This window comes from Chinchilla lanigera, unplaced genomic scaffold, assembly GCF_000276665.1.
Source record: "Chinchilla lanigera isolate Chin_1 unplaced genomic scaffold, ChiLan1.0 scaffold00066, whole genome shotgun sequence".
Lineage (NCBI taxonomy): Eukaryota > Metazoa > Chordata > Mammalia > Rodentia > Chinchillidae > Chinchilla > Chinchilla lanigera.
The window spans coordinates 1,501,716-1,524,927 of record NW_004955467.1 but is presented as its reverse complement, the minus strand read 5'-3'; the positions used below and the strand labels follow the sequence as shown (position 1 = coordinate 1,524,927).

The 23,212-nt window shown below is 36.1% G+C and overlaps 1 protein-coding gene across 1 annotated transcript in view; it reads left to right on the top strand.

Moving 5' to 3' along the window:
- Ncor1 (nuclear receptor corepressor 1) overlaps window positions 1-23,212 on the top strand; it is a gene marked incomplete in the record, with an annotated part of 160,248 nt that overhangs the window by 43,612 nt on the left and 93,424 nt on the right. The window contains 6 exon segments of the mRNA XM_013522047.1: window positions 3,535-3,717; window positions 10,868-10,981; window positions 16,359-16,415; window positions 17,284-17,336; window positions 17,675-17,701; window positions 20,001-20,067. Of these exon segments, the coding sequence (XP_013377501.1) occupies window positions 3,535-3,717; window positions 10,868-10,981; window positions 16,359-16,415; window positions 17,284-17,336; window positions 17,675-17,701; window positions 20,001-20,067 (501 nt within the window).

Below are 23,212 nucleotides of genomic sequence, written 5' to 3'. Positions count from 1 at the left end.
AAAAGAAGCCAGTGGAATGTATTGATTTGTAATAGTAGTTTTTATCACATACATCAGAATTACCTGGGGAGCTTTTCCAATGAACCATACCCCAAATGAATGGGAAATATTACAAAGGATCAAAAACTGGGATCTCATCTTATTAAAAAGTTTTTGCACAGCAAAAGAAATCACCAACAGAGTGAAAAGGACAACATACAGAGTGGGAAAAATTTCAGCCAGTTGTTCCTCAGACATCTGCTTAGTATCTAGAACATATAAAGAATTGAAAACACTAGATCCCCCCAAATTTGAGCATCTGCGATAAATACATACTTCTCAGATGAGCAAGTAGAAACAGCAAGTAAATATAAGCAAAAGTGTTCAACATCACTGGTCATTTGAGAGATGCAAATTAAAACAATGCTGAGAAAGGTTGGGTGTAGTGGCACATGCTGTAATCTCAGGCCAGAGGACTGCAGCAAGTTTGAGGCCAGTCTGAGCTGCGAAGTAAGTTCAAAGCCAACCTGAACTGCATAGTGAGACCTGTCTCAAAAAGACAAAGAAAACCCCAAACAAACAATGCTGAGATTCCATCACCCCAGAAAGAATGGCTGTCATCAAGAAATCAACCAATAACCACTGCTGGCAGGACTGTGGGAAAAAGGAATGCTTCTCCACTGTTGATGGGAGCGTAGATGGGTGCAATCAGTGTGGAGATTCCTCCAATAACTAGGACTAAAGGTCCCATTTGATCCAGTTATTTCCCTTCTTGGTATCTTCCCCAAAGAAGTAAAAGCATCATAGCACAGCAGTATATATGCATGCATATTTATAGCAGCACAGTTTGTAATAGCTAAATCTTGGAAACAACCCAAGTGTCCATGAACTGGTGAATGGGTAAAAAAGATGTGGTTTAATACAGTGGAGTAGTACTCAACCGTAAAGCAGGATAAACTTCAGACATTTATAACTAAGTGGATGGACTTTGAGACCATACTCATAAGTGAAATAAATCAGAGAAACATGTAAATATCACATTGTCTCTCTAGTGTGAGAAACTGAACATTTAAATAGAAACCAAAATGTGTAACAGATATTGTGAAGTAGGAAGAAATTGTTCAGAAGAAGAGGGAAACGGGAGTAGGAAAGGAAAGAAGGAAGAAAAGGAGAATAGGATAAAATGGAAACAAAGCTTTGTAAATAAAGAAGGGAAGAGTAGTTGAAGGGAGAGGAGGGAAACGGAAAAAAAGGAATCAGGTATGTCATGTACAGGCACAAATTCCCTATGATGAATGTGATCATTGTGCATATCTAAGTGGTTCCAGTATCTGCTGATCCCAAATATAATGCTTTGCTGTTACACATGTTTCTGTAATACATATTAGGTCGTACGTATATGGTAAGAGAATGATATTAATATAATATAGAAGTGCTGATATTCTGTAGATTTTTCTTTTGTACGTTTTGTATCAAATTCTTGGGAATAAGCTGTTTCATCATTAAGGAGTCTTCATATGATGACCTTAAGGACATTTGAAAATTCTGCATTTAGTCTTCATTTGGTACAAATAGTAGTTGATTTAGTGAGTTCAAGAATTGCTATGACTTTCACAGTGTTAATGAAGATGTGAATGTTGAAGACATTAAAAATATTTTTCCTTGTATTTTCCATTTTTAAAGATTGGTAAAGATGGTTACAACCCAAGTAGGATTTTTTATGTTGAAGAAACGTTCTGTTTTCTTCTGGAAGCCAGTTATCTCAAGAATTTCAATCTTACCATGAATATATGAAGTATATGGATTGAGGATGCCAGTGATTGAGTATGTGCTAAATGCAAATGATACTGGAATTTAATTGTTATTTTTAAAAATGCTTTCCTTATAGAGTTGTATAAGGCTTAGGGTATAGCTGTAATGTTATTTTTATGTTTTAACTGAAATTTCTGCCATGTTTTGGAACAACTTTCTAGGTATCTGCTATGCTCATTCTTAGTTTAGAACAACTGATTTTTCAGTCATTATTTAATACATTTTTGCTTTTTATATTCCCACAAACCATCCTTAGTCTAAGCTTCTTACAGCCTAAGGAAAACTAGAACCTTAATTTTTGGGAGGGAGGTTACTGGGAATTGAACTTACGACCTCATGCTTACCAGACAGGCACTGTGCCACTGAGCTTAAAAGTCCCAAGAACCTTAATTTGAAATTCATCAGTTTTATTTATTTTTATTCTTTATTTATTTTTTGCCTTTTTGAGACAGAATTTTACTCTGCAGTTCAGGCTGGCCTTGAATTCACTTTGTAGCCCAGGCTGGCCTCAAATTCACAGCAATCCTCCTGCTTCAGCCTTCTGTGTGCTGGGATTACAGGTGTGTGTCACCATGCCCACCTCATCTATTTAAAAATGTTGCTTATATCTTTACTTCAGACTGGAAATTGTGTGTGTATGTATATTTTGGAGATGGTAGATAATGGGTGGAGGGCTTTTATTCTGTTGCATTCCATGCTGATTTGTAGGTGAAATGGGATGAGGGTTTCCACTTTGGGGAGCCGGGAGTCAAAAATCTCAAAATCATGATATGCTTTTCTCTTGCTAAAGACATATATATATACAGTAGAGAGAGCAGACATAGTTGCCCTTTGTCCTTTATGAAGGTAGGTCCAGGGATAATATCGTTGAGAGTTCTTAGGTGGTTTCTATGACTTCCGTGCCTTAGTTTTAGTCCTTTGAAAATCTGAAAACTTTTTTTTTTTTTTTTTTAATGCTAGGGAACAAACCCAGCACCTCACACATGCACAGCATGGGCTCTATTGCTGAGCTATGACCCCAGTCACTAAATTTTTTGATAGGAACCCTTGGCTAATAAGTTGGGTAGATGTACAAGTTTTACCTTGGGCAGTGATAGCAAACCTTGTAGAGCTTTCAGTGATAACAGCCCACAGTAGCATGTGTGCCGTAGGTTCGCTACCATTGACTAGAGTGACACTATTTCCCAGCCTACTCATTCAGACAATTTGAAGAGTACCTACAAAAAAGAGCTGAGAACTTGCTATCTTCTTTTGTCATGATTGCAATATTACTTCCCAGAAATTCTCTGTAGTGTCTTTACATATTATTACACTTACAGTTGATCAGCTACTTGGCTACTTCATGCTCACTCTGAATAGCATAGTTTGGTCTTCAGAATAGTGAATATGTTTAAACTGTAAAAGTGGTGTACACATTTGTGTGTATTATTTGCATATGTATGTGAATATGAAAATTACTACTAAAAGACAACTTTTTGATAAATAGCATACATGACTCTGCTATGTTTTAAATTTTATTTGTTCCATTAAAAGTTTTTGTTTTTGTTTGGATTTTTGAGATAGGGTCTCATTATGTAGTTCAGGCTGGCCTTGAACTCAACTCATGGCAATTCTCCTGCCTCATCTCCAGACTGCTGGGATTTCAGGTGTGCACCCCCACATCCAGCTGTTAAGAGACAATCTTGATTCCAGCATTGGCTGTTAGTGAGAAATAAATTGTTGTCTTAATTTTCTTCTCTAAAGGATTCAGCATTTGGAGGCAAACATGAAGCCCCATCCTCTCCAATCTCTGGGCAACCGTGTGGAGATGATCAAAATGCTTCACCCTCAAAGCTTTCAAAGGAAGAGTTAATACAGAGTATGGATCGTGTTGATCGAGAAATTGCAAAAGTAGAACAGCAGATACTTAAATTAAAAAAGAAACAAGTAAGTGCTTGTTTTTACTATTTAATGTATTCTATAATGTGTGCTTATCTCTATAAAGAGGAGAATGTTGAATTTTCCAATATATTCCATGACTTGCCTTTTTTGCTATTAGTTTGCATAGTTTCATGCATTCATTTCTCCGGCTTTATTTGATTATGTGCACTTTGGTTCTACTAGATGATACCAAATTTGTGAAAATGGTAGTGACATTTTATACTCTCATTGACATCATATATGACTACCAGTTTACGCATATCCTTGTGTTTACTTGATTTTCTTTTCATTTGGATGTGAAATAGTTCTGTTCTAATTTGCATTTTTTTGATTGGGAATGAGGCTAAGTTTATTTCTGTTTATGGACTATTTCTTAGGTACATCATTCAAGTCTTATGTCCATATTTTTCTTTTTATTTGTACTTTAAAAATTTTTTACTAGTACATGTTGGAGTACATAATGATTACATTCATAGTGGGGAGTTAGTACATGGACATAACACCTCTTTAATTTCTTTTTAGGTCCTCTTCTCTTCTCCTCCCCTTCCTCTCCCGTTCTCCTCCCTCCTTCCTCCTCCCTCCCATCTCTTGGTCCCATTCTCCATATTCTCTTATTTCATTATTGTTGAATTTTAAGATTTCTTAAAGTCTCTTGTCAGTTATGTCTATATTAGATAACATCTAATTTGTGGCTTGTCTTTTTTTGAGACAAGGTCTCACTAAGGCTGGCCTTAAACTCTCTATATAGCCCAGGCTGGCTTTAAACTTGTGGCGATCGATTCTCCTGCCTCAGCCTCCCCAGTGTTGGGATTGCAGGTGTGTGCCATCGTGCTGAGAACATTTAATTTTTTTCAATAGCTTTTTTTGAGGGTAGATTTTTATTTTTGAGGAGACAGATCATGTTGTGTTTCACAGACTGGTCCTGTACTCTTGGGCTCAGATGATCCTCCTGTCAGCAAGTAGCTGGTGCTGTAGGCATATACCACTGTCCCTGGCTCTTGGGAATACTTTTTAAAAATTGAGATATAATTCACATACCTTGTTTTTGAAAGCATACACTCAGTGTTATCGCTACTATCTAATTCTAGAACATTTTTATCACTTCAAAAAAAACCCCTTTTGTCCCAAATACCCATTTCTAGTTATTCCCAATTTTTTTCTATTCCCATTCCCAATCCCTCATCAATTTAGATCTATGATTTTTCTATTCTAAACAGTTCAGATAAATAGAATTATATAATATATGACCTTTTTTGTTTTGTTTCATTTACTTAGCATGCTTTCGAGATTCATCCATGTTCTATTTTGCATCAACCTTTTATGGCTAAATAATAATACTCCATTGCATGAGTGTGCCATATTTTATTTATCCATTTAACAGTTCATAGGCATTTTGTCCTACCTTTTGTGTGGATATATATTTTTCTATGTTTTCTTTTATATATACCTAGGAGTGGAATTGCTGGGTCATAGGTAAGGTATATCTATGTTTAAATGTATTAGGACCTGCCAAACTGTTTCCCAGTGTGGCTCTGCCGTTTTACATTCCCATCAGCAGTTTGTGAGGGCTCTGCTTTTTCTGTTTCCTTACTAACATGTATTATCCTCCCTTTTGTGTGTGTATGTTTAGCTATTCTAGTGCATGTGAAGTGGTATTTCATTGTGATTTTGATTTGTATTTCTTTAGTGAGGTTTTCCTGAATGACATTTTAGTGTCTTTTTGTATGCATATAGGCCATTCATATTTAATTTTTAGAGAAATGTCTATTCATATCCTTTGTTTATTATTTGAGTTATTTGTATTTTTATTATTCAATTTTGAGAGTTTTTATATTTATATTTTGGATACTAGTGTCTGAATGTTGTCTTTTTTTTTTTCTGAATGTTGTCTTTTCACTTCCTGGGTAGTCTCCTTTTGATGTATAAAAGTTTCTAATTTTATTGATACCTAATTTATTTTTTCTTTCAATTACTTATATTTTGGGTATCATATCCTGAGAACCATTGCCTAATCCAAGGTCACAAAGATGTACATCTGTGCTTTCTTCTTGTATTTGGGTCCTTGTTATGAATTATGGTTTTAAGTGCAAAGACTTTCTTTACATTTCATATGAGTGAGGCAGTTTATTATCTTCTTAAAAGTTTTATAGTTTTGCTTCTCAATTCTTTAATCTATGGGAAATTGATCTTTGTGTCAGTTTGAAGTTAGTGGTCAAAATTCACTTTTTTATTATATTGATGTTAATTGAATAGTCCATTTCCCCCCCAATTGTTCTGTAATAATGGCTCCATTGTAACTCATGTTTTCATCTATATATGGATTAATTTCTGGGCTGCAGGTTTCCTTCTATGGGTCTGTCTTTGAAATATTGATGCAGAAATACCTCAGATTCTCCTAATCTCTAGAGATTTATAATAATTCTTACCACAAGAAAAGCCCCATTATAAAGCCCCATGTTTTAGCTAATTTTAAAGTTTCACATTCAACTTTTAATACCATGTTGTTTGGTTCTCCAGAAAATCTTTCTGGAATTTTAATTGGAATCATGTAAAATATAGAGATTAATTTGAGGAGAACAGTACCTTTATAATATTGAGTCTCCCACTGCATAAATGTGGTATATCTGTCCATTTCTTTAGAAGTGTTTCATGTTTTTACTTTTGTCTGTAAACATTTTATATGCTATGTGTTAAATTCAACCGTGGGTACTTTATATTTTTTATGCTCTTGTTCATAATATGTCTCTAAAAATGACATTTTTCTAACTGTTGCATTTTTTTTTATATTTATCAGCGAATTCCTTTAAATTATTGTTTTAATGCTAATGGTTTAATTTTAGATTCTTTAGGGTTTTCTGTGTATGCAGTAGTCCTTTTTAAAAAATGAGAATTTTGTTTCTTTCCAGTTTTTATTCCATTGACTTACTTTTCCATTGCCTTATTGTTCTGGTTAAGATGAATAAAACACTGAAAATGGTCATTATTTTTCCTTCTCTTGTATGGGAATGCTTTTTACATCTAACCACTGATTATACTGTAAGTTTTCTGTAGACATTTGTCATCAGGTTGGGAAGTTCTCATCTATTCGTGATGTTGCAAAGATGTTAACCATGAAGGAATTTTGGATTTTATCAAATGCTTATGTTTTTAAAACTTATTTTATTTATTTATTTTGTTTTTTTTTTGAGACAGGGTCTCACTATGTAGGTCAGACTGACCTTGAACTCGCTTATGTAGCCCAGGCTGGCCTTGAATCCACTATAATCCTCCTGCCTCAGCCTCTTGAGTGCTAGGATTACAGATGTGCACCATCATTCCTGGCTCTTCAGCCTTTTAAAATTTATTTTTCATTTGGAGACAGGGTTCATTTTTAATTTTTTTGGTGCTGGGAATTAAATCCAGAGGACCTCGCACATGCTAAACAAGTGCTCTATCACTGAGCTACACCTCCCAGTGTGATGATTCAGCTTTTATTTCTCCTGGAAATAAGGTATTTTTCTGACTTCATTTTTGGGAATATAATTGTACCCTCCAATAAGTTTCTGCTATATCCTTTCTTTGATTTTATTCTGCTCTTTTATAACTTTTTTCTGTTTTATTTTTGTGTTTTGAGATGGGGTCTCACTTTGTTGTGCAGGCTGGCCTTGAACTCACAGTGATTCTCCTGTCTCTGCCTCCTGAATGCTGTGTGTGTCACCATACCTGGTTTATAACATTTTAAATCGGATGCTGAACACACTAATTGTGTAGCTTTTTCCTCTTTTCCTGTTTCTTTATACTTTAGGCACATCCTACTCCTTTTTATTTGTAAAACTTCGTTGTTTATTATTATTCCTTTTTTATCACAGTATTAGTGGTATTTTGAAAAATTTCTATGTGTTTAATTACTCGGGTTATTTTGTGGCTTGATTTCTAGCATTATTGTGGCCAGAAAGCATGACATTTGTATAGTTTTCAAACTTTCGGTTCTTAACTTTTGGCCTGCTGTGACAGTCTTTTTTCATAAATATTCTGTTTCTTTAGTAGTGTTTGTTTCTCGTCCCAATTCTTATGCTGACGTTGTTTTATATTTTAATTCATACTTGTTTTTGTAAACTGCTAATAACATTGTTGTTTTGTGTACATAGTCAGTATTCTGTAGGTTTACCTGTGTATTTGTTATCTTATTTCTTCATCATCTCTTCTTCAAGCTCAGATCTTCCATCTGGGGGAACACTTTTCTGAGTAAAGAATATTCTTTAGAATTTCCTTTAGTATAGGTCTGATAGTTGATAAAATAGTATTTGCTTGGTTTTTATGACTTAAATACTGTCTTATGCTTCATACTTGAGAGATACTTTTATTTCGTGTGTAGTTATTTCATCTTAGTACACTGTCCTCTCCTCCCACCCCAGCCCTACCTCTTCAGGACTCAGTACGGAACCTAAAACCTTTGCAGTGAGCTACATCCCTGGCACCACCTCCCCCACTGTTTAAATTTTTTTGAGACAGGGTTTTGCTGTTGTCCATGTCTGGCTCAAACTTGTCATCCTTCTACCTCAGCATCCCAGATGATTTCCATTTTTAAGATATCAACCCTTGTCTACTTTTTATTCTTTCGTGGATAATTTGAATTTTCTCTGTGCTGCTTGCAGTATCGTCTTTTTCTTTGGGTTTGTTATTTTGACTCTGATGCATTGAGATGTGGGTTTTTGTTTTTAAGTCTATCCGGTATAAGTTTATTGAGCTTCTCAAGTGTGAGGGTTGAGTTTTTCATCAGTTCCAAGTCATTATCACCCCGCTTCCCACTGCTGGGAATCGAATCCAGGTGAAGTACTGTCCCATTGAACTATTCCCCCTTCCCACTCAGCCCCTTTATTTTTTAAAAAAAACAAAACGTTTGAGATATAGTCTAATCATTCTTGTCTTCTGTGTTTCTTGCTTCTCTCTTTAAAAAATATTTTTATTAGTACATGTTTGTAGTACATAATGATTATATTCATTGTGGGGAGTTGGTATGTGTACATGGTGCATCTCAATTTTCTTTTAGGTTCCCTTCCCCTCCCTTCTCTCCCTCTTCCTCTGTCTTTTGACCCCTCTGCCCATTTGTAAAAGGTCTGTCACCCTGTTTGCTATCATCTAGCTTTTATTTTGCTCTTTATATACACTTTGGGTTAAGAGAAACCACATGGTAGTTAAGCTTATGTGTCCTGATTTATTTCGTTAACATGATTTTATACTTTTCTTTCCTATTTTTTACTTCTTTGAACTTCATTCCCAGTTTACATTTCTCATCCATTTAATCTGCTGTCTAATCCGTCTTTAATTTCAATAATTATGTTTCTGGAATTTCTCTTTGGCTCCTTTTCAAATCTGCACAGTCATTTTTTAGTATTCCACTTTATTGAATCATAGTACATTTTTATCATATATTCGACAAGCCTAATGTGTTTTTGTGGGTCTGATTTTACTGAATTTCTCTCAGTGTATTGCATTATGTGTACAACATAGTAAATACTCAATAACATTATAATTAGAGATAATAAAATACATTATGTGACCAGTATGAGATGCAGTATAGTAGTTAGCAATAATGAAATGTATTGTATGGCCATTATGAGATGTACAGAAACCAAATTATATTGAGGGATAGATATAAAAGACAGCTAGATAAGTAAAGAAGCATATTGTAGCTGGATAGAAACAGATTAACGGGCTGGATGTAGTGGTGCATCCCTGTAATCCCAGCATTTGGGGGACTGAGGCAGGAGGATTGCTGTGAGTTTGAGGCCAGTCTGGGCTACAATGTAAGCTCAAGGCCAGCCTGAACTGCATAGTGAAACCGTGTCTCAAAAAGACAAAAAAAAAGAACAAATAGTTGTGGAAGGCTTTTGTTTGTGTGTTTATTTGCTAATTTGTTTTAGCCTTGCAGTTATGATTCAATCCTAGGACTGCGTAAGTAGTAAGAATGAAATGTGATTTTTCTGAAGATCATTTATTCTTTAGTGGGGATTCTAAAAGGAGGCAGGCTCTCCAAGCAGGCAAGAAAGGGCATCATTGAAGAGTCTATTCCCATAGAAATGATATCAGGATTTCAAGGATCTTCTTTTTGCTTATAAGATAAGAGATGCAATATCCAAATAAGAGACTTCCAGATCCAAAGAGGAAATGTTCTTACAAGCTACTGCTTGGTGTATTTGCATCTTTTCATTTAAGCGTGGTCTGACTTAACAGGAGTAAGGGCTTTGACTACCAGTGTTATTTGGTAGTACGCACTTTTTTTCCGCTCTAGATCTTGTACTGGCCTTCACTTATCTTTACCTGATGCTCTTTTTATCTTCTTAAGCAGGGCGTTTAGCCCATATTTATTCATATGAGTATTTGTTGAGCATTTACTGTGTTCCAAGCACTGGTTAGGTGGTGAAATAAAAGTAGAGGGCAAAGCAAACAAGTCCCTGCTTACTTCACTAATAATAAAAGGGGATATTTACGGAACATTTATAGTTATAATGTGCTTTATACCTGCTAGTCCTTTCAAAAAACTATTTGATAGGTAGTATTTTTACATCTATCACTCTTTACATATGAATGATAGATACTTGCTTAGGATTGAGACAAGGACCCAGAAAAGGGCCTTGACTCACATCACCTGGAAAGAGTGATCCTGAGGAGCAATACAGATAGACTTGTGCTTTGTACACAATCACAGACAGGAAGGATCTGTTGCTGCTTCACTGGAGTGCTATAAAATAAGGTTGGGGGTTGGTATGCTGCCGTGTTGGGTTAAGAGCTAATCCTCCAGCTCTTACCATATTATTCCCACCAGACCATAACTTCCCCTCTGTATAGTAGTGTTTTCCAGTGCCACCAGAGGTCATTGTGATGGAGGTGGATCTGGGACCTTCATTAAGCTTGAGTTTTCTTACTGTTTTACTTTAGTTTTACTTAAAATATGGATGTTTCCCTTTCATTTTGTGTCCGACTTAGGATGATTTGTGGTGTTTAGATACTACTTAAATTGATTGTTTTTCTTTGAGCCCTTGGGTTTATGAGACCCTTGTAGATTAAATGGTTTCCCTACAAAATCAGTAAGCATTTTGTATGTTATCTCTGGTGATTAATTATTAGTGGGGTGACGTGCAGCAGATGTCTGATTCTTCCTTTCTGGGTCTCTTAGCAACAGCTTGAAGAAGAAGCAGCTAAACCTCCTGAGCCAGAGAAGCCTGTGTCCCCTCCTCCTGTGGAGCAGAAACACCGCAGCATTGTCCAAATTATTTATGATGAAAATCGGGTAAGCTTATGCCTTCTCTGACAGCATGGGCCTTTAAACCCGCCTGACTCTGCCTTTTGTAGTTCTATGTTCCATTGTAATTATATTAAAACCTTATTTCTAATTTATGTTTTATATTATATAAATATTATTTAACAAGTAGAATTTTTTCACCTCAATCGCCGTCTTATATAAATACTGAGAGGCAAATTTGGTGGCACATTGTACAAATCAGCCATTCTGAACGTTTTTACTCCTTGAGGAGCATTTAATAACAAATCCTGGTAACGTAACAGTAGAGATAGGCAATTGGAAGTGGAAATGAACTCTATTACCAGCTTCAGAGTTGATAGCCTACGGTTGAATTACATCTATAAATTTATAAGTTCAAGATAGACTCTGACCTCTAGGAAGCCTTTACATTTTTTTTGTTTGTTTGTTTAAGATAGGGTGTTGCTGTGTAGTTCAGGCTGGCCTTGAACTCACTATATAGCCCATGCTGGCCTCGGTAATACTCCTGCCTCAGACTCTTGAGTGCTGGGATTATAGGCATGTGCCCGACTTACATTTTTATTTTTATTTAAATTTCTTCTTTTATATTCTTAATTAAAATACTCATGGACTTAGGAAAACTAGACCTCGATTTTGTATATCATTTTGGTAATGACAAGGTTAGTTTTTAGCCAAAACTTGGCCCAGATACTAGCAGTTAAAAGGAAACTTACTTTCCTTCAATATTAAAAAAAAAAAAAAAAAAAAATTACATCAGAGCTGCTTAACATCAGGCTTCCAGAAGTCCTCAATCCAAAAATGTATTAATAGGTTTTAAATACTGTGTGAGAAGATACTTTTCAACTGTAGGTTTTTACTTCTTGTGTTTAGGTAAGAGTTGGGATTGTTGTTGCATCTTATTTGCTTTGTAGTGAGTTGACTTATCAATCTGTTTCACACATAGCTTTTAATATTCTAATAGCCAGATCTTAAAGGAAATTGGCCTTTAAAAGTAACTGTTGGGCCGGGGAGATAGCTTAGCGGCACAGCGCCAGCCTGGTAAGCACAAGGTCCTGAGTTCAATTCTTAGTACCAAAAAAAAAGTAACTGTTGGCTAGGGTTATAGCACTGTGACAGAGAATTTCCTAACATGTACAAGACTGTGGGTTTCATACACTGAAAAGGAAAAAGAAAAAAAAAAAGGAAAGCAACTGTGAATTAGTAATGTAACATTTATAGCAATCTTCTTGGATTGAGATGTATGTATGTATTTTGCATATCTATATATTATGTATAAAGATAGTCTATCATCACTTGTAATATACATTAAAGTGTCACAGGCAGGGGAAGTGGTCACATTTGTGCTATTTTTGGATGATGTCAGAGCAGGTCTAGTTTATTGAGCAGCCAGAATGATCCATATAGAACCCAGTGACAGTGGGGAGCTGTGGGGAAGCAGGTGTCAAGTACCACTTTGTGCTGTTCATAATAGAAGCCAAAATTAAGAGGTTTCATGCGAAATCTCCCGATTTTTAAGAAAAACTGCTTAAAATTGTAAGATTCTTTCCTGGGCTGATGGCTTCTTGGTTCCTTGTGACTTGTGTGACTTGTTCCTTGCGGGATAAAGTGAATTGGGATCAGAGTTGATAACAATGGACATCAGTAATGTTTTGTTTTATAAAATGCTGACTTTATAAAAGATAACTTTCAAATAAATCAGGTATTTACTGAATGAGGTGGGGTTTTTTTTGTTTGTTTCTCTTTTTAAGGCAGGGTCTCACTATATAGTGTAGGCTGGTCTTGAATTCATTTATGTAGCCTATGTTGGCCTCAGAGTCATGGAGATCCTGCCTCAGCATCCCAAGTGCTAGGATTATACACATGCACCACCATGCCTGGCTGAGTAAGGTTTTTTTATTTTGTATTTTTCTGTTTTAGTTTTTCTGTTTTTATATTTTTGAATGAGTTGTAAAATGAACCTTGCCTTACAGGTTTAAACAGTTCTGCTGGGTCTGGTGGCGCACAGGTGTGTTTGAGGCCAGCCTGGGCTACATAGTGAGACCCATCACAGAAAACCAAAAATAAACAAAATAAAACCAATTCCAATATTCATTAATTCTGCAGTTGCTTTATTGGAGTATGAGAACTCAAAAACTGCTGAATAAGACCTAACAGAGGGTTTAATTTGTGTTTAATTGTATAGTTGCTTTCATTAGATAGCATTTTAAATGTGTCTTAATGCCCATCAACAAAGCTTAAAACACTCTTTTCGCCTTCTTCTTTTTGTTTTAGCATTTACATCTTGGTTTGTTCTTCATTCTTTGAAGAACAGAAATCCAAGTGTACAATCTTAGTATTAGACTACCTTCTAATATTGAACAATGTTTTTAACTCACTGTGACTGTAGAAATCATCTTTCTTTTTTGTTTTGTTTTGTTTTTGGTTTTGGTTTTTCTCCGGTACTGGGAACTGAACTCACGACCTTCCGCTTGCCAGGCAGGCGCTTTGCCGCTGAGCTAAATCCCCAGCCCTAGAAATCATCTTTCATGTGCTTTCCGTAACATACCTTGCTGCTGGTCATTTGCTGCAGCTGTTCTTCTGCAGTTGTAGAATCATCTCAGGAGCTTCTGGGGACGAAACAGCAGAGCTTGGCTGGGCCTAGAACACGGGCTTTCTTACTGCTCACTCTAGTACTCCTCTTGCCTTACTGCTCTGCCTTCTGTAAGGCCTCTACTGCCTCTGTAGTTTTTATTGTTTTGTCTAGTATTGGGGATGAACCCCCTTTCAGTTTGAGACAGAGTCTCTGTAAGTTACCTAGGTGCCTCACACTTCTGATCCTCCTGGCTCAGCCTCCCAGAGTGGTGAGATTACAGACATGTACCACCATGCCTGGTTCTGTATAACTTTTAAAAATTAATAACCTTACCTGTTTTGACACCACAGGCAAGGAGTGATGGGATAATGATGAGAGTATATCCCTCCTTTATTCCTTGTATAGCATTCTACACAGGTGAGAATTGAGTACAGCTTTATTTCATTCATTTATTTATTTATGTATTCATTTATGTATTTTTTTATTGTCTTTTTGAAACAGGGTCTCACTATGCAGTTCAGGCTGGCCTTGAGCTCACTTTGTAGCCCAGGCTGGTCTCGAACGCGCAAGGATCCTCCTGCCTCAGCCTCCTGAGTGCTAGGATTGCAGGTGTGTGCCACCACGCCTGGCGAGTACAGCTTGAGAGATTGCTATCAGTATTACGTATGAGAAATTATTCCCTTACTTAGAAAGTTAGTGGGAATAAGACAACTTCATGAAAGAGACTTAAATTTTTTTCTTCTGGTATCAGGAATTGAACTCAGCACATTGCACTTGCCAGGCAGGAGGTGTACTGCTGAGCTATATCCCTGGTTTCCTTCAACAAAAGTTGACTTCCATCATATTTAAACTTCAAAGTTTGTTTAGTCTCTATAAACAGACTATTTTCATAGACTGTGGACTATTTTTAACAGTTTTATTTTGCTATTTTCCTTTTCAGTTGAAGATTCCAAAAAGATTTATAAGTGCTCTGATTGCAGAATAAAAATACATATAGAAAGGTGGTTGTTGGAGTGTAGTAGTTTTCAAAAATGTTTGTATTTTGACTGGATGATTTGCAAGAGAATTATGACAGCCAGAAGAAAACAAGGAATTGATAGTGTGTGCTTAGTGCCAGCTCCTCCAGTTACCTGGGCCAGTCCCTTTGTTGCTTGTGTACATTTAGTCCTGGAGAACCTCAGTCCTGGTGTAAATCTTGGTCCTGTCAGTTACTTGTTTGCCATTCATTTAAATGAACTTGCATCTCTCACAGGTAATGAGTCTCTTTCCTTTAGTTCTAAGATTTTCTTTCTAACCCATCTTGCACCCTATCACATGATTCTCAAAACAAAAACTGATAATTTTGTACTTTCTAAGGAGTAGTCAAAACTTTTTATCAGTGTTTACATGTCTGCCTAACAGGCCTTGCCCTGAGAGTCCTCCCTCATGATTCCCTCCCAGAACGGGTTTGAATTTTCTCTTAGAGGTGTTGGCGCCTTTACCCCTACAGTGTTGCTTCTACTTTCAGGTAGTCAGGTTTGTCTTTTGTGTCTGTGCAGCACATAAGGTTTGGTTCACACAGTGTGTCTGTGAGGCTTTTCTGTTTCCCATCTGTTCATTAACACATACGGGTTTTTTTCCCACACACCCCTTCCCATCACTCCCTTGTTCTGGGAACCATTTTAAAACTCCTTACTCTCCTATGCTGGGCTTTTCTTAGTGTCTAAGCAAACTCCTGGCATATAGATCATACTCAACATATGTTTGAAAAATTAATAACTTGTATCTGTAGACTTAGAATAAAAATTATACCACGGAGAGTTTCAAGTAAGGATTTTTCTGCCGAACTATTGGTGGGTTCTTTTGTTCTTTGTAGTGAAGAGTCTAGATCAGTGATGGCCGACTTCTAGAGCTTTCGGTGATGGACAGCCCAACACAGCACGTGCCTGTGCTCCAGGGTATTCTCAGGAAGTGGCAGATTGTGTGCATGATTTCGTGTTTCCTTCCTGCTGCGTACTTTGAACACTCCAAGTAGCTATTTCCCTTGTTCAATGAGTTTTGCTTGTAACTGGAAACAAACTCATGCTTTTCTTCACAGAGATCACTTTGGTGTACGATAGTAAAGATTGGTCATTGTAGGGTATTTAATGTTTTAAAATTTCTATTAAAGACAGCATTAATTAAAGTTATTTAGAATGTTTGGGGGGTCTCTCTCCCCTCGCCCCTCTCTTTTCTCCTCTCCTCTCCTCCCCTCTCATCTCCCCTCTCCTCTCTCCTCTCATCTTTTATCTCTCTTTTCTCCTCTCTTCTTCTCCTCTTCTCCCTTCTCCTCTCTCTTCTCATCATTTGTCTCTCTTCTCCTCTCCCCTCCTCTCTCCTTTCCTCTTCTCTTTGAGACAAGGTCTTGCTATGTAGTTCAGGCCAGCTTTGAACTCACTGTGTAGCCGAGGCTGGCCTCAAATTTGCTGCAATCCTCTTACCTCAGCCTCCTGAGTGCTGGAACTATAGACATGCATCACCTTGCCCGACAGGGGAATTTGTTTCTAATAGTGAGTCTTTATTACCTCTCTAGTCTTTATATGTTTACTTTTGACAACTTGCCAATTTTTTAGATAATGCCTTCTCTGTAGATGTTAAATTTTGACTAGATTTAGTGAGAAAAGCTATGAAAATAAAATTAGAATATTTTATCCAGTCATATAAAGAACATACTTGAAAATAAGGCTAAGATCAGCTGTAGGTTAGTTTTAGGTAAATATCTTCAAATAGGTAGTGATTTTGCACTTAAGTAATATAATTTTTAATTGTACTATACAACGATGTCTTTATCTCTAGAAAAAAGCAGAAGAAGCACATAAAATTTTTGAAGGTCTTGGCCCAAAAGTTGAACTGGTAAGAAATTTCTTTTTTTCATTTCCAGTACTATTTTTGTAGTAACTTTTCTTGCGATAAAGTGGGATGTGGTTTAGGATGAAAGGGATGTGTGTAGACAGGCAGAAAGTTTTAAATAATGGTGAATGAATTTGGTTACCTTTGAAGAAGCATCATTGTCTGAACAACCATTTATCACTTGAGGTAGAAGGAGGAAGAATTAAGAACATAGAAAACTCAGCCAGGTGTGGCGGCACTTGCCTGTAGTCCCAACACTCTGGGAAGGTAATATAGGAGGTTCACAAGCTGCAGGCCAGCCAGAGCAATTTTTTGTGTCCAAAAAAAAAAAAAAAAAAAGAAAAAAGAGCTGGGGATGTAGGTCAGTGTAAAGGCCCTGAGTCCAATCCCCAATACCGCAAAAATAAAGACAAGAAAAAGAAATAGAAACTCTTCGAATCATATGATTAGTATAATGGCAGTGCTGAATCTTCCATTGCTTTTGAAATTAAAAATTTGTAAGTAAACATATGTATCATAGAATACAATGAGTTTATAAGGTTTGGTTTTTGTTTTTGTTTTAATTTGAGAGAACATCTCACTGTGTAGTGCAGGCTGGCCTTGAACTCACAGTGACCCTCCTGCTTTAGCCTACCAAGTGCCGGGATTACAGATGTGTGGCACCATTCCTGGCTAAATTTTTGGTTTTTTTTTTTTTTTTAAACAAGAGTGGTATTTTTCGGAGAGTAGATTATTTAGGGAATCTAGAAGACAGGAGGTTTTGGACAGCATGCTACAGTATAGATTCTAAGCTTACTACTTGAAAATAGTTTCTTTGTGTCTTCATAAGCATATGTACATTTTATACATAAATGTTTGATTTATTTTATAGCCACTCTATAACCAGCCATCAGATACCAAGGTGTATCATGAGAACATCAAGACGTAAGTGTTTATCATCTTTGGAGTTCTTCAGTTTAAAACCATATATTCTATAAAGAGATCATTTTTATGCTACCTGGTGACATTATTATAACATAGTGTAGGTGTGTTTTAGATTTGTGTAATTTGCTGTTGTTTTACTATACGTTATCTTCCACTGGCTTCTTGGGGGTTGGGGTAACAGCTTTGAGTTTCCGAGGCAAAAAATAAAATGAAATAAATTATTGCATAAAACTAGCTGGTTTTATAATCTGCCAGTAAAAAAAAAAGTGGATACTTAAGATTGAAATGGCTTACCTTGAGGCTTGAATTTTTTGCCTCCTGTTTTGTCTTTTTTTCAGTGGAGTACCTGCAAGGCGCATGATGAAGTAAGATAATGAAGCTTTTTCATTTAAGACTAGTGATGACACCGTCCCCTACCAAGCCACATCTGCCATTGCAAAGTAGAAGTGCCACGGATCATTTTATCATTATTCAAAATCCTATTCTAGGGAAATCCCTTCCATGACTCTTGCTAATGACGGTATTTGTAGATCCTTCTGCCATTTAATGTCCTGGTACCTTGGAAGCCCTCGGTCACCTCATGTGGGTGAGGAGGCTGCTCCAGAATGTAGTTTGCTTAGCCTTGCTCATCCTAGTACCAGGCTTTTATGGATACAGATCTTGGAATAAGAAAATAAGTGAAAAGAATATCTGATTTCTTGATCTGGTTGAAGTAAGAAAGGAAGCTAGATAGATATCCTTTTTTCTTTAATTATCATACTTTAAGAGCATTTTAGGTGACATGTTCTTTGTGAGAAAAATGTGGTTTTTTTTACGTTATATGTTTTGTTAAGTATAACCAGAGCATTATAATTATTAGTACAATTACTAATGAACACATTGCTATTTATACATATTTTTTCTTTTTTAAAATTTCTGAGTGTGTGCAATAGTTGACTACTTTGCAGAACTGGTGGCAAATATAATTTGCATGGTAGTATGCATGAAAACCATTAAATTTTAATAATTTCGTTAAGTAAATGGTTCATAGTAATAGTCATATACTTAAGAATTTTCTGTGAGATGCTGCTGTGGTCTTGACAATCCTTAGAAGTAGATTGGGTAAAGTCATAAAATATATCTTTGTTTTGGAAATGTTTCACTATTTTAACATTTTTAAAATGAATAGCAGATAAAATCTAGTTGGCTACTTTTAATGGCTTTTTCTACAAAGCTTTGGTTTACGTTTGTGTTTTGTCTTCTCTCCCTCACTGTAAGCTGGAGAGCAGCTCTATCTTTAATTTATTTCATGTTAGTCATATTGCCTATTTGTTGCTTATCACAGTGTCCTGAGATGGGTTACTGACTGGTTGACTTCATTTAAATTCTCAGGAAGCATTTAAAATTATATTTATTGATTGTCATTTCTTTTGAGTACTGTGTAATTACAATTAGAGAAAACTGAAGATATGGTAATGCTCCTACTGTATGCTGCCTTCGAAGTACTTACTCAGCTGCATGCATTGATATGTATCATTCAGTAGCTATTCTTTCATGATCGTCATTTGCGCTGTATGAAATAGCAAATGTACCTTTTAATAATTCTTTTCATCTCTTGGCTACTTTTTCATATAGCCAGCTCCTGATTGTCAATGCTTATTTATGTGGAGCCAGTGTCACTGTTAGTCCCAACTGGCAGATAATTCAAAAAATTACTTCTACTTGCCTTGGCTTTGTGTTTATATTTGAATAATCTGCTTGAAACCCTTTCTGGAAGTAGGTGGGGTATAAATATTTATATTTGAACCTGCATGTCATTGTTTTTGAAGGTCACAGTGCTTCCAATTTAAAAAGTGAAACTGAGTCAGGCGTAGTGGTGCATGCCTGTAATCACAACACACTGTAATCCTAGCCCTCGGGAGGCAGAGGCGGGAGGATCGTTGGGAGTTCAAGACCAGCCTGGGCTACAAAGTGAGCTCAAGGCCAGCCTGAACTACATAGCAAGACCCTGTCTCAAAAAGCCTAAATAAATAAATAATAATTTTTAACAAATGAACCCGTTAAGATGTAGGAAACATCCTGTCTTACAACATTGCCTTCCATTACTTCTTGGAGTGGATTGTGTCATTCCTGTGATGGAAGTAAATCTTCTGTGTAAAGCAGAAGTCATTTCTCTCTGTGTATAGTCTCCTCAGAGGAGGGAGATCAGCCTCTATCCTTGAAGTACCTATAAAAGCTTTTCCTTATCTTCTACCACCCTTCCTCTAAGAGTATGCAAAGATGTTAATATCACCAGACTTCTTAAGAATCAGTGTCTGTGTAATTAAGATTTGAAAATAATATATGCCTTATAATTGAATGTATTAATTAAAAATTAACTGCTGTATCATCTTCCTGTAGAGTGGGAAGAATTTTAGTCAGCTTGAGTTACTATAAGAATTATAAATTTTGGGGAGAGGGTACCAGGAATCGAACTCAGGACCTCACGCTTGCCAGGCAGGTGCTGTGCCACTGAGCTAAATCCCTGGCAGAATTATAAATTTTGCAGGATGAAAAAATTAGGATTAATTTTCATCATAAATTCTTAAGTGATCTTTGTCTGTTTTACAGTGTCTGGAAAAAAATGAATACATCATTACACTGTGCTTTTTCTTAATGTCATGCAACCATATTTTTCTCTTCTAGAAACCAGGTGATGAGGAAAAAACTCATTTTATTTTTTAAAAGAAGAAATCATGCAAGAAAACAAAGGGTGAGGTCCTATCCTTGTTAACTGAAATTTGTACAGCTCTCCCATTCATGCTCATTTAGGCATTCACTTTCCCATTAATGAGAGTGGTTCTTGATTATATTGGAAGTAAATGCTGATTTAGAAAGTAATATAACCTAAGTATAAATTTCATTTTAGTAATATTTGATTATTATATATAATATTATCTAATTAATTTCATTGTTATCTGCGTGTAACGTTTTCTTGTAGCCAAAAGGAAGGAAATGGTGAGTGGTTTACAAAGACAGTAAAGACAAGTAGAGTGATCTGCATTCAGGTTAGGATGTGGGTAAGTGTCAGTCCTTCTGGTCAGACATTGCTGCTGCTCATGAGAAGTTGGGTCAGCTACAGTTTGGCCTTCTCAACTTAAAATAGTTTCTTTTATTTAATTATATTACTGGTTGGACAAAAATTTTGTGGTTATAATCATAAAAGTTGAGTTTCAGAAATATAATGTCAGTATTCTTTTCATAATATGGTCATACGAATTTTACAGATAAACTTGATACATTTAAATTTAGGTGTTTAATAAACAAAACTTTTAAAAATCCAAAAAAATAAACTATGTACCTTACACTTAATGACCTGACAGTTTAATAAGTTGCAGAGCTCAAGAGGCAGCGTGTTTTGTGTGAAATTTGTAATGTTCTGATTTGCCAGTTTACTCTTTTAGATACTATCTTAAATTACTGCTTCTGAAGTTTTGTGTTGCTGAGAACACATAAATGTTAAGTACGAAATTAGCTCATGTGTTTTTCCCTCGTCCAGTCATTTTATTGTAATTGCCGGTACTTGCTAAATTAGCTCTCTGGTGATGTAAACACAGGAACATCGACCTTTTTCACACTTTAGTAAGTCATAAAGTTTGTATTCACTGATTTGCTTGATATTTATGGGCTGTGTACTCTGGCCTATGTATTATTCTACAAATGTCAGTAAGATAGCCATATGGTTTAGATCTTAAGAGATACGTCAGTAGGCAAGTACATTATTGTGATCATACTATTGTCATGCACATGGTAGCTAACTGTGAGCATGCTGTAACAGGAACATCTAATGCAGCTATGAATCAAAAAGAGACGTTACACAAGAAAACAAATTCTCTGAAAACTTGTACAAACAGAGAGAAGAAACGAAGTGAAATAGGAGTATGGCTGGTTGGAGCTGGGATTAAGCTGGAGGGATGATAAACGGGTCTGCTAAGGGAAGCCAGGGCTGGGTCCTACACTGCTGTGGAGGTCACCTAGGAGACTTCAAATCAGATACTAATAGTATCTTTTAAGTTGTTAAACATAGGACACATAATGCTGAGGTTTGTATTTTAGGAATTTATATGTACCCACACATTAAGAATGCAAGGGAGACCTTTAATAAGCCTTGGTTGTTTTGACTTTGGTAAATGATGATGTTGGCCTGGACCAAGGAGGTGTAGCAGTAAGGATGGAAAAAGGTAAAGAACTCAAAAGGGATATAAGAGTTGAAAGAAGTTGTTAGAGGGTTATGGTGTGAGTGTGAGGAAAAAGTATTTATGCAGTGCCTTTTTCTTCAGTTGATTGATGGTGACAAGTTTTCCCAAGTCCTTCCTTGCTTGTCTCTGTCCACGTGTTGTCAGATTTGTACCCAACTCTGTATATAATGAAAGGTTCTTCTTTTCTTTTTAGAAAATAGGATCATAATTTGCTTATTTACATGCATTAATTTTCTTCTTTTCTTTTTTTGTCTTTGTCCTTTTGGGACAGGGTCTTGCTATGCAGTTCAGGCTGGCCTACAGCTCACTTTGTAGCCCGGGCTGGCCTCACACTCACACAGTCCTCCTGCCTCAGCCTTCCAAGTGCTGGGATTACAGGCATGCACCACCATCTCCAGCTTTTTCTCTAATTTTAAAGAGAAAAGATAAAACAAAATTTCAAAACAAGATAATAGGAAGGTAGCAATGTATATTGTTATCTTTAAATTAATTACTCAGAGTACTAGATACCGGCATTTAATTGACCAAACAATATTAGCACAGACTTTTTTTTTGATGAACTAAGCGAGCTGGGGATATAGCTCAGCGGCATAAGCGCATAAGCACCTGCCTGGCAAGCACAAGGTCCCGAGTTCTATTCCTGGTACCAAAAAAAAAAAAAAAAAAATCAGTGAACTAAGAAAAATTAGTAGTATAACTATCTTAACTCTATCTTTTTACACACACAGACTGCTTTTCCCTTCTTTTCTCCAGCCTGTATCACAGTTTCTCTTTCTTTTTGATGTTTCTTCCCATTTTACAATATGTGTTGTACATTTTGGATCTTTCAGCTTCTCACATTGGGGAGACAATAAGATCTTTATATATGTGCATCTGGTTTATTTTACTTATAAATATGGGCTCAAGTTGCATCCATTTACCTATAAAAGTCTCCAGTTTATCCTTCTAAATGGCTGAGTAGTGCTCCATTGTATAAAAAGACCATATCTTTTTTTATCCACTTCTTAGTTGATGAGCATTTGGGTTGTTTCCAAGATCTAGCTATGACAAATTATGCTGCTGTAAACATGGGTGCACATATATCGCTGTGGTATGATGTTTTTAATTTTCCTGGGAAGATATCCAGAATGGGACCTCCTTGCAGTTCTAGTTTTTTGAGGAATCTCCACAATGATTTCCACAGTGGTTGTACCACTCTACACAATAGTGCAGAAGGGTTCCTTTTTCCCTGTAACCCCTCCAGTATTTGTTACTGAGTTCTTGATGATAGCCATTCTTTCTGGGGTGAGATGGAGTCTCAGTGTAGTTTTAATTTGCATTTCTCGAATGACCAGTGATATTGAATATTCTTTCATGTATTTGCTATTTGTATTTCTTCATCTGAGAAGTGTATTTAATCTTTCAAAGAACCGACTCTTTGATTTATTGATTCTTTGTATTTTCTTAGTCTCCAGTGTATTAATTTCTGCTCTGATCTTTTTTTTTTTTTTTTTTAAATTTTAGAAATAAAAGGAGGAAAATACTAACAGACCCACAACATTTTACAAAATAGCAAAGGATCAGTACAGACGTTACAGAGTTACAAACAGAGTGGTAGGGAATTAGCGGTGTTTTTTGTATTACATATTGATATCTTCAATGTAGTTTCTCATGAAAACA